The 14,892-nt window shown below is 38.9% G+C and overlaps 2 protein-coding genes across 3 annotated transcripts in view; one reads left to right on the top strand and one right to left on the bottom strand.

The window, feature by feature from the left end:
• Nucleotides 1-463: 463 nt before the first annotated feature.
• Nucleotides 464-6,500, bottom strand: LOC101168154 (microtubule-associated protein 6). The gene is made up of 3 exons (XM_004079205.4): nucleotides 5,692-6,500; nucleotides 5,118-5,412; nucleotides 464-1,104 (listed from the first exon to the last, which is right to left on the bottom strand). Exons 1-3 carry the CDS (start codon nucleotides 6,150-6,152, stop codon nucleotides 1,027-1,029), a joined length of 834 nt encoding a protein of 277 aa, XP_004079253.1. The 5' UTR covers nucleotides 6,153-6,500; the 3' UTR covers nucleotides 464-1,026.
• A 2,628-nt stretch (nucleotides 6,501-9,128) lies between these two features.
• LOC101156439 (methyltransferase-like protein 13-like) overlaps nucleotides 9,129-14,892 on the top strand; it is a 76,842-nt gene continuing 71,078 nt past the window's right edge. Inside the window, exons 1-3 of one of the 2 annotated variants that reach the window (XM_011486773.3) lie at nucleotides 9,129-9,182; nucleotides 9,271-9,402; nucleotides 10,546-10,710. In XM_011486773.3, coding sequence (XP_011485075.1) covers nucleotides 10,551-10,710 — 160 coding nt within the window. In that variant the 5' untranslated portion in view covers nucleotides 9,129-9,182; nucleotides 9,271-9,402; nucleotides 10,546-10,550. Of the gene's footprint in view, nucleotides 9,403-10,545; nucleotides 10,711-14,892 lie in introns of both variants that reach the window. The other variant, XM_004079329.4, reaches the window with a different exon arrangement.

Genomic DNA, 14,892 nt, shown 5'->3' with positions numbered 1-14,892 from the left:
GAAAATGTGCATTTTATTGAATACAATTTAGAACAGCCTTTTTCATTCCTGCAATTTACTTCAATAATGAACCATGTTTTTCTTAACACCACACTTCAGACAGATTCCCTTGAACTGACTTTAAAAAAATATTTTTTAAGGGATTTTATTTTGGTAAAACAGTTTAAGATTTGAAATTCCATTATGGTTCAAATAAAAGTAGCACATTTTAAGTGGCTCACAGAAGTTAGATGCATTTCCCTAAAACACGAGTAGTTTACAAAATAAATGTTTTTGTCAATTTTTTTAAAGCAGATTTACAGTGAAGTTTCTCAGAATGTAGAAAAAAAACATTTAAATATTTAGAATAATTGTCTATATAAGCAAAAGCCTACAAATAAGGACTTACCTGTTTAAAGTAGTCCCCAATCAAATAATGCCTACTATTTAAAATAATCTATTCAGAAAAGAACCAGATGAAAAATGCTAGAAACCTAGATAATATTTTGTCATTCAAGTCACATTATTATTTGCTCTTTTCCTCTGACATCAACATGTACAAAAAGATCCAACTACATGTCCCCAAAATAGTAATATAACTAAATACTATGAAGGAAATAACTTATTCTCAAGCAAGCATCCACAAACATGAGGAGCATAGTAGCACAGAATTGCAGTCAAACACATCCTTACTCCTTGCTGCATTAAATAAGTACAATAGAAGGAAAAACAAGCAGGCACACAAACACACAACAACCTGGGTTTTTTTGTGCGTTTACAGCTGTAGGAAGAAACATTTTTTTTTTTAAATTGCTTGTTTCATACCTACTAAGTTGCATGCATTTTTGTTTCCATAGTAACATAAATGGGAAAGGGGGGATCTGTCTCAACTTGGGACACAGAGCTGCAGATGCACAGGCTTCACAACAACACATTCTCTTGCATAGATCCTTGTGTTGCAGAACTGACGAGCGCTCTCCTGTCGTTTCCTTAAAATTGAAAGTGACTGAAGTGGAATAGAGGGGGAATGGGGATGGGTTCCAGCTGTCAGATGTTGAAGACCCTTGATCCACTTTGAAACACAGCAGACGGGTTTGGGGGGAGTTTGGTCCTCACCAGATGCTCCTAAACATAAAGGAAGAGACAGATTGAGAGGTGGAGCCGCAGCTCTAGAGGTGGTCAGACAAATGGAAGAGGGCAGCGGCGTGGCGCCGACGCTGGAGCCATTAAACGAGAGGAGACCGGCTGTCGTCATGAAGCATCAACTCTGCTGTCAGAGCCCCAGCAGCCTCGACTGTCTGAACGCTTTCTCCTCTCTGATGCTGATGGAGGTTTTACTTAAAACTCCCGGCAACCTGAATCTCTCTGGGCTGGGAGATCAAACTCTGTTCTGAGCCAGAATCAGTGGAGTGAAAAGACTGACATTCAGCAATCCCAGCGCTCTGTGTTGGAAGAAATTGGGTCTCCATCAACTCCTGCCTATTTTGTCCCACAACTGTGACGTGGTAATTTGTTTTACAAACTGCATATATGACTCAGCAAGTCTCTGATCACATTCGTCTCTGCTCCGTGTATCAGTCAAGTCTGCCTCTCCTCCTAAATTAGAGTGGTGCCAAACAAGACTGCAACCCGATGCAACATTGCCCGTTAGCGGATAATCCATCAAATGATGCACTCTGCTTCCCCCCCGCCCCTACCACTTCCCCTTCCCTCTGCTATAACCCATCTATTTCCCCCACCAAACCTTTTTTCTACCCTTGTCCCGTCGTTCCCCCCTTCCTAATACAATTCTTTCAAACTCTGCCAATTTGGCACCCATCTAGGGAACTGGGAAGCGTGGGAATGGGGATGGGGTCCAAGTGACATAATGGTGACAGAAAACAGAGGGAATGAAGAGAAGATTGGATTTGGGACTCGAATAAAAAAAAAGAGTAAAGACAGATTTATGTAAGATGGAATGAAAGCGATTACAACAGAAGAGGATTTTAGAAACAATCTGGAGGACAACAAGCAAACACTTAGTTTTCCCTTGATTTGCAGTTAAAAATCAGACGAAAAGCTTGTTAGTCAATCATCCAGAAATAAGGACTTTCTTCATCACAGCAAAAGGTTTTCTGAAATAAATAGACAAATGCAAACAGAAGAGCTTGTTTTTTTCCGCGCAGTATGTGGACCACGTAAGACGGAGCAACAGACAAACCACTGGTGGGAGAACTGCTTGCAAGAAAATCCAAACTAAAAAACTGATTTGGTTTGAACATCTGTTCCAGTTTCAGCCCAGCTAGGTAAATTGAGAGATGTGCAGAAAATGAGGTGAAAGGAAAGTGGATTTCTGGATGCATTGTCCCAGCAGGATCATCTAATCCTCTTTATGCAGTCTAAAACCACAGTCAGCTTCATTCCCATCATCGGTGCACCATGCATGCTGTCTCAAATCTCAGGGAGCAGCAGCCTCTGAGCTGAAAAAAAGGCAGGAATTGGTATGAACATGTTTTCTGCTGAGGTTTCTTTATGCACGTGGAAAGGGGCGCCTTCCTCAAGCGGCTTTGTCTTGTTCATCCCAGCGGATGAAGCATCCTGTGTTCATAAATCTGTTTGTGTTCTCAGGCTGGATTCCTGACACACACACTCCCAGCTCTTTCTCTTCACCAGTTGGATGTTGAGCTTAACGGATGCCCCTTTTCTCAGCTCTACAGCCTCTCACCTCACTGGGATGCTTTAAATCAGGCTTTCATCTCTGCCTGTCCTGACTGTCTCCACACACTGCTTTACTAACTGACTACAAACAGAATTAGACCTGAGTGGCAATTTTTCTCCTTTGTCATCACGAGCAGATGGATTTAGTCTCTATGGCTCGTCTGGGACTTCACCGATACATCTTTTAACCAATCAGTGTTGTTAAACTAGCTGAACTGCGGCTGGATTTTACAGAATCCCTTTAAAAAATGAGAAGTCCCTCAAGGTCCAACAGCAGCTGAATGCCATGACCCAGTGTAATGCATGCTGGGGTGTGCAATGTTTAGTCAGACACCTCTGCTGGGGGATGGTGAGTCAGTAATGAGTTGGCAGTGAGCTGGCTGTGGTGGATTATGTGTGATTTGTTCTAAGGTCATCATTTTTTATTTCCTTTTTTTTTTTTTTTGCTCATAATGAAAGATAAAATGCATCAAAGCTGAAAAATGCAATTTTCGCATGTTTGTTGCAATTATTTCTAGTTCCTTGTCTCCTCAGCAGCACGTCTTTTCTTTATGTTCTGTGAATTCTCACCGCAAGTGGGTCAGTGTTATTATTAGAGTCTGTGTCCTGTCATTGACATCTCACTTCGACCTCTGTCATCAGCACACACAACACTGAGGATTGAAACAGCTCAGCAGAGCAGGGCTAATGCAAAGTTATACAAAATGATGAGGACAATGACAGAGGACAACACAATCTACTCCTTTCCCTTTGTTCCTGATTACTTTTAGCTCATTGGAGCAGTGAACGCATCATAGAAACCCAGCACCCACTTCACCTCAAGAAAACCCCAAGTCTGTGTTCATAAACCCTAGGAGCCCCTGCTCCAAAGTTGATGTAAAAGTGAGTCCTAAACTGTAAACAAAATCCCACTCTGATCATCTTTTCATCTATTTTCAAAGTGTTCCAACTTTTCTTTTAATCATAATTTTGCCATTTTTCGCCTAAATTAAAAAAACTGTTGTTTTCTAGGACATAGTTTCTGCAGAGCTGCAGAGTTCATTAGAAATTCGTCTCTGATTAGTAGTGGCCATGACCGTTGACACCTGCCCCCTCTTCCAATTATCTTTTTGTCTACAGCCCCAAACACCATCAACCTAACATTACGGGTGCAACAAAAATGGCGAGCAATGTTGGAGCTATCCATTCGTACACTTTTAGCAAGATGCCAGCTTAGACGAGGAAAAACGAAGATGTACGTGGATCTAGTGGTCTACCAGTAGATACATCAGATTGGAGCGGAGCAGGAAACCTGCGGGTTGCCATTTCAGGTTCTATGCCACAACCACAAGCTTTTTTAAACGGCATTTTTTCATCTGCTCCTTATTCACAACAATTCTAATTAGGAAATACTCAGAAATGCACTTTTAACCTCTTGAGACCTGGCGTCCACACACGAGGACATCACATTGTGGGCTTTATTGCCACTGTAGTCAGCTCTGATTACCTGCAGCCCTGTGACAATAAAATAGAAAAAGGGAAATCAGACAAGAGCTCGGGTCTAAAGAAGCTTAATTTTATATTATATTTTTTAATTTTATATTATATATAAATTATAATATTATGTTTATATTAAATTATAATTATAATTTTATGTATACATACATACATACATACATACATACATACATACATACATACATACATACATACATACATACATACATACATACATACATACATACATACATATGTGTATATATATATTTTTAACATGCTACAAAGACATGTTAAAAACATGATTTTCATTTAAGTGGGTCTTTAAATTGAGAAAAGTTGTGTGTGTGTCAAATTTATGATTTTTAGGCTAATTTTTTCTTCAGACTTTATGAAAATTAGGAATTTTAGCAGTAATTAGAAAATTTTGGGAAATCCCTATTTATTTGTATAAAGGATTAGTATATTTTAAAAGACTAAAAAGTAGGAGAATTAATCCTTCAACTGAACTTTCCATGGGTAGAGGACTGGTACTTTTTGGTTGGTAAAAAGTAGGTTTCTATATCTCACAATATTCTATGATGTGAAATAAATGATCATTAGACATTATTGCAATTCTGACACAAAACAACTTTTGAACAGATGTCAATCTCCCAGCCAAATCTGACTACAGGCTAACTAATTTATGCCTGATTGACCCTGTTTTATTCAGGTCAGAGTACTGAGAGGAGCACCAGCAGTGTTACCTAACTGAGCATGTGGCCTGTTTAAAACAGCTGGGTCACTTTGAGCTGCGGAGGGACAGAATGCTGTCTCACTTTCCTGAGATGCCCCAGCAGCAACACGCCGCCTGGGAGATGAACAAAAAAGACTTTTGGGATGTTTATAGATGTGCTGGTAAAACACGGAAAATGAATGAAACACCTGCTCAAATTCAACTATGTGGAGTCTGAACGTCTCTCTACCTCAGCTTTGCCTGCTCCACTGGACTCCGTCCTCTTGGGCTGGAGGCTGGGGGGACTCTGTGAGCTGCAGACATGTGGGGCAGTGTGCTGGGTGGCAGGATGAGGCTGTGCGCTGGAGGCAAAACCGGACTCCCCCGGATGCACAGCTACAGACCTGCTGCTCTCCCCGCTGTAGGCAGCCTGGTAGCTGGTCTCTCGTGGGATGGGCTCTGTCCCTGGGCTATAATACTGAGTGGGGGGATTTCTCTTTGCACTTTCGGCCGGCTTCACCCCCGGCCACGGCCTGTACTCCTGCCTACGGGGAAAAGTGCAACCAGCGGTCAGGGATACGAACAAAACTCACTTTGATGCACAGACTGACTTACCATAGGACCACACATAAGAAAGTGATGCAACCATATTCAGGGTTTCCGTGACTGAGAGACTTATTGATTACTTCTTCACCCCATTAGGTCTGGGTGAGTCAACCTTCTCTGATCCATGAATAGATCTCATTAAGCATCACAGCAGCAGCTCGGATCTCCACTTTTAGGGGTGGAGAGGACAGTTCCGGTGCTGAAAGTGGAGGTCTTACCTGTAAGAGCTGGTTTTGGTCTCCTGCTCCCCCGGCCTCTGCCCCTTCCCCGGGCTGTCCGAACCACTGTCCGCCCTGCTGGCCCCATTACTAACCCAAGGGAAATTCTCTTTTTTGGGGATCGGCCAGGGTTTGAAATCCTGTTTATACTGAGTGGTGCTGGGGAAAGGCACTCCCGGCCGGTGGTAGTCCTCTCGGGGTTTGTAGCTGGGCTCCCTCCGTGCCCTGAAGGACCCCCGGGTCCCCGAACCGTCCACGGGAGCCCGCGGGGCGCCTCTGGCTCGGAAGTCGTTGGGCGGTGGGCGCTCCGCATCCAAAACCTGTTTGGTCACGGACCGAACCTCCTGCTCGCCGATGTCCGAGTAGTTCTGGATAGTAAGGGGGACGGACAGATCCGATTTGTCGAACTGGTTCCAGAAGCGAGCCAGGCAGCAAACTCTGCTGATGCACGGCCAAGCCATCTTCCCCCCACGAGGGACAAGAAAGAAAGAAAGAAAAACTAGAAAAGAGTGAAGATTACATTCAGAAAAAGTGTAGTCATGTCTGCGTGTCCGTGAAGCGGAGTGTCCACATGTCAGCAGCAGAGGAGTGCCGGCGGAAGATGAGCCGATCCGACTGGGGGGCGGGGGGCGTCGTTGAGCATTCCCTTCACGAGGTCCGTGTGATCCACGGTGCAGAGCAGCACGCAGGACCCACGCGAGTCTGCGTGGGTTTGCAACTCATATGTCTCCACAGAGAAGTGAAGAGGAGCGGCTCTTTCCTCCTGGCCCAAACCGATACCCTGGAGGTTACATAACTGTGATGCAGTGCCAAAACTAAGCCACCATATGTGCTTTAAAGGGCCGCTCCAATGAAAATGGCCTTTTTTTTTAACATGTTTTTGTTGCATTTTTCTCATGATGTAGGACATATGTAAAGAAAAGCATCTGTTGACAGGTGCTTTAATATGACTATGACAGAAATTAGATTTCAATTGATGCCCTACAATATATACAACAAAATATTAGGTTAAGGGAAATTATCATTGTCCTGTTACATGTGTAATATTTTTAATGATTTAGTTCAACAATTTGAGAGCAATGTCTGATGTTTATTTTTTATTCTTTTTGTGTTTTTCAAATGTACCAGTGCCAACTGAAGTTTTTTTTTTTTCTCTTAACACATTTGTTCTTATTTGTTGCAGATTTTTTTCCCATGATTGTCCTGACTGGACATGTGGCCACACAAAAGAATTCCCTAAAAAGAACGATATCCTCTAACAAAATATGAAAGGCTGGTTACAGCACTCATGTCTGAAGAGCTTCCCTCTTTGAACTCATCTATGGAGCAATTAAGTCAAGCCTCACCTGGAGAGTCAACAGAAAAGCACTCCCATGGGTAAAAAGCAGCTGTTGTTGATGCAAAAAAACCCTCATCATCAAGCTTTATAGGTCTGATCCAATGACTGAACCTTCATATATAGCTTTGAGAGGATTTTCATTAAATTTCAAATTAAAACAGTAATTACTCAGTGTTTTGGTAATAATTTATTTAAAAAAGAGACTACCTTGATTGGCTTTTTGGTAAACCTCTGGTAACAGGAGATAACTAAATACACAACTTGCTTTAAAACCTTTCAGAACAGAAAAGTACCACCATCTGTAGGGAAACATATGCCATTACCTTTGGAAGGTTGGTGTGCTTTTCAAAAGGAAAACACTGTATTAGTTTAGTCTGGGTGTCTTTTACTAAAGAATAAAAAAAAGAACAAGAAAAAAAGTAATATCCCTTTATATTTCGACCAAAAAGAGTATTTTTGAGTTTACTGCCCTGATAAATAAACTGACATCCAAGCAAATGTTTTTAGTGAATCAGAGCAAACATGGCTGTTTGTTTTCCCTCTGTTTTGCTTTAAAGCTTGATGGCTTCTCATAAAACAACAGTAAGGTTTTTTTCAGCACCAACTACATACAGAGCAAGCTGTGAGAGTATTAAGAAATGAGAAATAAAACATAAAGGTAACCCCAGATCATTGAGCTTTTGGAAAAACAAGGGAGCCACTTTACAGGCTGTAGGTCTACTGAGGAAAAAAATAGAACTAAAGAAGTAATTTTTTTTAGAGGTTAAGTTTGTTTTGTCAAACTTCTTTTGACAAAAACTTTTTTTTTTTAAATCTTATTGTTGTACCTATTTAATGGGTGGGAAAATGTTTGAAGTGCACATCTGATCTAAATTTTGGTTTACTTAGGCACAAAACGTTTTTTTAAAAGACCATGCATTCCACTTTGTGTCCATTTAGAGCAGATATTGTTTCACTTAGAATTGGTAATATCATATCATAGCATATATATTTTTAACTTGTCCAGCAATGTAAAAAAATGAACAGTTAATATTCAAATTTATATTTATATCACTATGTAAAACAACAGTAGTAGGAAGAAAAACACTTGATTACTATAAACATCATGTAGAACAACCTTTGAACCTGAAGACAAAGGTAAAAAATGACATAAGTCACATTCAGATTTATATTTTGCAACAACTTGTGAATTTGTATGAAAAAAAATATATTCAATTATTTTTGGGTTAGGTTTTATATTTATATTTTATATTGTTGCTTATATTTGTTGATTTTTATTTAAACATATAAATGTACATCCATCTCTTTGTGAGGTTGATGACATAAGATCAAGAAAAATAATAATTTGAAATAACTTCTTTAATTCCTGTATTCACTGTCACATAACTGTTTGACAGAATTGCTTCCATAAACGGGCTGGTTTCTTACTAAAATAGTTAGTGTGCTTCACTTTAAAGTTGACCTCTACATTGTGTGACTTTATTTTGTCGCCATAAAGATTACTATAAATATAAAAAGGATAATAAAAAGAAGACTAGATCAATACATTATTACACAATGCTTGTATTGATTAAATATAAAATAATAGTATTTTTATATATTCTACTTTGTCAACAATCATTAGTGTAATTTTCTATTTATGTTTTACTAAATACGTTTATTCATTTATTAGATAAATGACTATGTATTTAACACTCCAATATGTAAATATAACATGTCTGGTGGTCACATTTGCACCCAAAATCAGTGTATTCATAATTAATAATGTAGTTTTACAATTCGAAAAAGAACTAAGTTTTATAGAAAAGTGTAAATAGTGTTTGTAAGCAGCCCATAACTTACGGCATAATATTATGTACGCATAAGTGTTTGGTATTTAAAAAGAAAAAGAGTGTATATGTTCTGCCTTTTCCTTTCAAAACAAAATATTTATTTCATAATATGAAATTTCACATATTATTTCAACCCCCTCCCCCCTTTGTATTTAATTTTAAATTAATTTACTTTAAACAAAGTAATTCTAATAATCAAAAAGGATTTTTAAAAAATCCGTGTGATAATTTAAAATTTCAAGGAGTACTTGAACGCCGCATGACTACGAAACACACACATGTTGCTGTGGTTCCGCCTTCTTTCCTCCATGCGTTAACTTGTAAGAGAAAGCAGGAAAATGCCTTATTATTTTTACTAAATGCATAGAAACTCTTGGTTGACCTGCAATTTCATGTTTACGTTTTTAGTCAAAGTTTCCGTTGGTGTATGAACATTTTATTTAAACTGCTGGTGAAGAATCTGAGTTTTAACACGTGGACAGAATTCGATTCATTTGGTCTTCGGTAAACTGAAGTTTACACGGTGCTGGTGAACACAACGTGAGTAAAGCCAAGTTATAACCTAGAAAATAGTAAAAGAAGTGACAGTCGTCAACGTTAGACTCAGAAAATCATGTGTTTAAATGTAATTGTTATTTTCTAGTACGCATGCGTACTGCGTCTATTTTGAGGAGCGTTCAGGGGCGTCAGAAAATGAATGCATTCAACTAGGCACATTTTCTATATAAATAAAAATATCAAAAAATGTTTTCCTGCAATAAAACAAAGAAAATGTAAAAATGGCATTTTCTTTGCAAAAAGGCAAATGAATTTAAGCTAATTTAAATTAAAAATGTATATTTCGATGGATTCTTTTGAAAAATTTGGAAATTAAGATATGATGGAAAACAAACAAAGGTGTTCATGGTTTTATTGCGAAGGAATAGACACTGCAACATAAAAATCAAACGTGACTTGAGGGATTTGATGAAGTTGCAGTAAAGACACAAGTCAATTGTACTCAAAAGGATTTTTGTTTTTCCAAAATATGGTTTTAAGCGCTATAGTTTCCCTGTTAGAGAAACAATCAGATTTACACTGTTATAACATATGTGATAACATCTAGAAACTGTAAGTATACATATTTCAAAACATGTGGTCTTATTTGAACTGCATGCATTTATTGATTTAATTTTACTAGATTATTTGGAGCAGGAAGAAAAACCCAATAGTCTTTAAACCAATGCTATGAACCAAGTGGCTAAATCAAACCCACAAAAACATTTTGTGTTTGGAAAAGAGGCAGGATGAACATGAATTTGTCTAAAATACAGACTAAATATAGAGGACAGTAATACAATTTTATTCAATTTTCTACGTGAAATGTATACAAAAAAATGGAATATTATTATTTAATAAACCACCTAAAGCTATATTGAAACACAATTAAAGATCTTTCAGAATGACCATAACATTTTAAATATATTTATTGCTATAATAACTATATGCATGAGCCAAATCATCTTTAATTTAAAGAGTTTTACTTAGAAAACATAGTAAATCGTAAAATTTCTCACCAAAATCCACATCTATCTCTCACTCAGTTGGGTTTCGGTATTAGTAGTGAAAATATAGATAAAAAACAGATTTTTTTTCTTTATTGTTTCTTATTTCTTTTTTGTATGCCATGTTGTCCCAATGCAGAGAACATGGAATACCTCCCAGATAAAAATTCACAATACAACGATGTTGTCTATTGGGATGAGAGATACAAAACGGAGCAGAGCTACGACTGGTTGGGAAGCTTTTCCAAATTCCAGCACCTTCTGGAAAAAGTTGTCAAGAAGGAAGATTCCATTCTGATGCTGGGTTAGTATTTTCTCTTTTACATGTTATTTTGTTTTTACATGCAGAGTGTATAAAAAATACACTGTACAAATGTTTATAACCACTGTTGAGCTGTGTAACGTTTGTGTAACATTGATGTACGGTAGTCATAAAAACATTTCACCTGACATCATTTGTCTGTCACATGACAGAGCTTTTTTTGGCCTTTCTTTTTCTTTCATTTCTATCTGCTGCTAATGGAAAGAAAAATCTGCCACCATTTGTCACTTCAACTGTCATCTTTTTAAAGTTAGATTTTCATTTTTGACTTATGTGTCATTATACTTATTGCGAAGATTTTGTTTGAAATACTATCATTCACAAAACTGTAACTTTATAATTACTTCATTATAACAATTATTTAAAATTTTCTAAAATAATGGTTTTTCAGATTCAATAATAGCACCTTCAAATTTCACATTTCAAAAATCTTTAATTGCTGCTAAATGTGGTTTTATAGGCAAATATAAGGCTAACTTGACATTTAAGTCCAACTTTAATATAAACTACAACCTGTCATTCTTTGTGGTGTTCTACTTTGTTAAGACCCTAGTGGGAAAATTGTTGTCTTTTTTTAGTATCATAATGGATCATAGAAATGTTTTTGCCTTTCAAAAAGACTCAGAGACGACACTTTTTCAAATGGCCACAAGGTGTCACTGTTGTGTTGCAGATGAACTGTTTCCTTGCACTGACAGCAGCAGCCTTATCCTAAAAAATCTTCAGGGATTTGTTGCTTTGTCAAACTGGTTTCACAGTCATCTCATCCATGAACTCGATGTTAATAGCTGCCCAAACTTGAAGTGGAGTCCATTTTTATTGGAACGGCTGTTTGACCGACACTGGTTATTATTTTCTTACTCTGCCATCTATTTATTTTTTAAATATTTATTTACTCCTGATATTGAAGGCAAACACTGCAGTGTTGTTTGGCAGATTTTGGTTAATTATAGGTTGATAAAGAGGCTGTTTTTTTTATTATCTGAAGATGCAAAATATGCTGAAATTATGATAAGTATCTTTTTCTGCTTTAAAGGTTTGATGCTGTACTCTTTCTTTCTGAAGTAAGCATGTTGTCTGCATTTGCTAAAACATTTAAGTTTATCATATAGTGTTCTTATTTTACGACTCTTCTGCTCAAAGTATTGACAGTTCTGACTGAAAATTCTTCAAATGTACCCGTTGTGCTTGCACTTTGCAGGTTAAACTAGTGTTTTGCAGCTTTCCATCTCAAGATTAATTGCTGAACTCAGTTAATCTGGAGTCTCATTTTTCTAGTGCGTCACAAGCACACCTTCAGCAGAGGCGTAAATGGGCTCGCAGACTCTGACACAAACAGCGTCTTCTGTCGCTCTCACCCTGCATTACACTGCACCCAGCTGCACCAGAGACAGCAGCTTTAAACGGAGGGGAAAGCTAATTTGTTGCTTCACAGATCTCACTTCACATGTGGCAAATGAAGAATTTGTGCCTCTCTTGACCAGGTTGTGCTTTTGAACAACTCGCATTCAAAGAAGGGCAGTTTTGCGGAATGCGATAGGGAAAGTCAAAAACCAAACTTGCATATCAAACAGATGAAGGCAGACAAAGCTCAAAACTCCATTCAGTAGGCTAATTTTTCAAATGTGAAACATCTGAATGACGGCTGTCTGTGAAATCACACATGAATACGGCCTGAAGAGACAAATCATTAAGTTTTCTTTGTGTTTCATGAGTTCATCGCAGAAAGAGGTGGATGGAGGCAAAAACAATTATGTTAGGGTCACTCCGGTGACTGAGACGGAGGTCGATTTTACTAGACAATTCTGTACAGTGGAGAGAGAGAGCAAGCGGGTGGGGGATCCTTGGATGGGGAGAATTATCGAATGTTTTACTGCATCCAGATCAAGTTGTTGTTGCCTCCCTCTCAGTCTCGAGTGTCTTCTGGTTTGCTGTAGGGCTTTACTCCAATTCCCTCTGTTTGCTACATAAACAGGATGAGTTTGGTTTGTAATGTTCACCGTAGATTTGCTGTGTGAGAGACGGAATGTAAACAAATCAAAAAATAAGTGTTTGGTCACTAACAAAAGTTCATGTCCATACCTGGTTGTCAGTGGCTGAGGTCAAATGTTTCCTTTAGGTCTTGAGCAGTTTTGCACTGTGTTGCATCTTCTCAAGAGCTGTGATGTTTTTGGGGCTGTTGCTGGGCAACAAAATACTTTCAACTCCCTCCTCAGATTCTCTATTGGACTGAGGCCCAGAGACTGGTTAGGTCACTCCAGAACCTTGCACGATGTGTTTGGGATCATTGTCATGCTGGAAGATCCCTTTGCAGAAAGCAGCCTCAAAGCGTGATGTCCCCCCCCCCCCCCCCCCACGCATCACAGTAGGTATGGTGTTCTTGGGTTCACATTTTTGCTCTCCAAACACGGCAAGTTCATGCCAAGGAGTTTCATTTTGGTCTCATCTGACCACATGTCGTTCTCCCAGTCCTCCTGTGGCTCATCCAGATGGTCTCTGGAGAACTTCATACGGGTCTGGACATGTGCGGGCTTTAGCAGGACGACCTTTGGAGCATTACAGGATTTAGATCCATGATTATGTCCTGTGTTACTATAGTGACCTTTGTTACTGGGGTCCCAGCTCTCCTCGTGTCATTGATCAGTTCCCATATGTAGTTCTGGGACGTTTCCTCCCTGTTCTCAAGATCATTTGTACCCCACCAGGTGAGATCTTGCATGGAGGTCCAGGTGGAGAAAGATTGTCAGTGATTTTGTATTTCTTTCATTTTCTAATATTTGGTAGATTGGTTCATCCTAGTCTTGCTCAGGTCTTTAGTTTTGGTGATGGTGGAGAGGTTGCAGCCTTACTGTTTGAGGTGTTCTTTATACAACCAGTTAAAACATGAGCCATTAAAACCGGTAACAAGTGGAGGATAGAAGAGCTTCTTGATGAAGTGACAGCTCTGTGAAGGACAGAGTTCTTGCTTGTTTGTTGGAGCTACATGCTTGTATTTGCACCATTATACAAATATGTGATGTAAAAATCAAAGAAATGTTTAATTTTGGATTATTTATTCCATTCATTCTCTTATACTGGAAGTGTATCTATGATGAACATTATAGACCAAACTCATCTTTTTAAGTAAGACAACTTGAAGAATCTGTGATTGGCAAATACTTATTCGCTCTACTATAAAGACTAAGTATCCAGATTATTGATAATAGCTCTACACTGTTCAGAACTTAGATCTTTGAACTAAAAGATTATTTTAAATTAGGACCAAAATATGAGATATGAAATCATGACAATCCTGTCTATGAGAAGCACAAAAACCTCCCTGAAATGTTACTAATATCAAATTTATGATTTAATGTTCCTCATTGTTTTCATTACCTGCAGCTCCAGCTGCATGTTCTTCTGCAGCCCTGGAGGCATGTGTGTCACAGTATTGCGTCACGCACTACCTGACCTTCCGTCTGACCAGTTCGGCAACATCAAGCATTAGCAATGATCAGCTCTCACATTGTGGCCCAGTTCCTATACGCCACAAAGCCCCCACTCCTTTGTTTTATGGCCTGCCTCAGGCCGCCACCGGTGATGTAATGACCCCGCATCTCCAGCGGTCAGGGCTCCTGACTACTTCCCCCAGGAGAGAGAGGATGATGTAATGGTTCTTCTTATCTTGCAGTGTGCGCACATGATATGTATCCGGATAGTACCTGTGTTCTTATTATACCGGAAACACCGACAGTCTTTGCTGTCAGACCAAGATCCATGTTTGTAGCTCCAGGTCTATATTTACTGATATTTTGGTGCTAGAATTCCTGTTTTATTAGAGTTTTAAGCTGACAATCATGTTAGTTCAACCAGTAACATCAAGTTAAACCTTGTTTTTAAACTTTACTCTTCTTTTTTTCTTTAACATTCCTGTTTGTCTTTTCATCTGTAATCATTTCTTAAGCGTCCTCTCAGATTCTTGTTTTTGTCCTCTCCCCTTCCTCGCTCACTGCCCCGTTTGCCCTCCCCAATGTCTCTTTGTTAGTATTTGGTTTCAGACGCATCCGCCTGTAATCCCAGAGCCTTTACAGCTATATTTAGGTAGAGGAGAGGTGTTTACATCAGGCCTGGGAGCTGAGGGAGCTCCACTTTTTTTTCCGGGAGAGTCCATTCAACAGTTGGCAA

Source organism: Oryzias latipes, chromosome 17 (assembly GCF_002234675.1).
Source record: "Oryzias latipes chromosome 17, ASM223467v1".
NCBI lineage: Eukaryota > Metazoa > Chordata > Actinopteri > Beloniformes > Adrianichthyidae > Oryzias > Oryzias latipes.
This window is presented reverse-complemented; position numbering and strand designations above follow the sequence as displayed.

What these genes read in the sequence shown, in the direction of transcription:
- LOC101168154 (XM_004079205.4), bottom strand. Translation starts at nt 6,152, where the DNA reads ATGGCTTGGCCGTGCATCAGCAGAGTTTGCTGCCTGGCTCGCTTCTGG. An exon ending in ACCAAAACCAGCTCTTACAG is followed by an intron (nt 5,413 to 5,691) that starts GTAAGACCTCCA and finishes TTTTCCCCGTAG; the next exon opens with GCAGGAGTACAGGCCGTGGC. An exon ending in GTGGAGCAGGCAAAGCTGAG is followed by an intron (nt 1,105 to 5,117) that starts GTAGAGAGACGT and finishes CTTTATGTTTAG; the next exon opens with GAGCATCTGGTGAGGACCAA.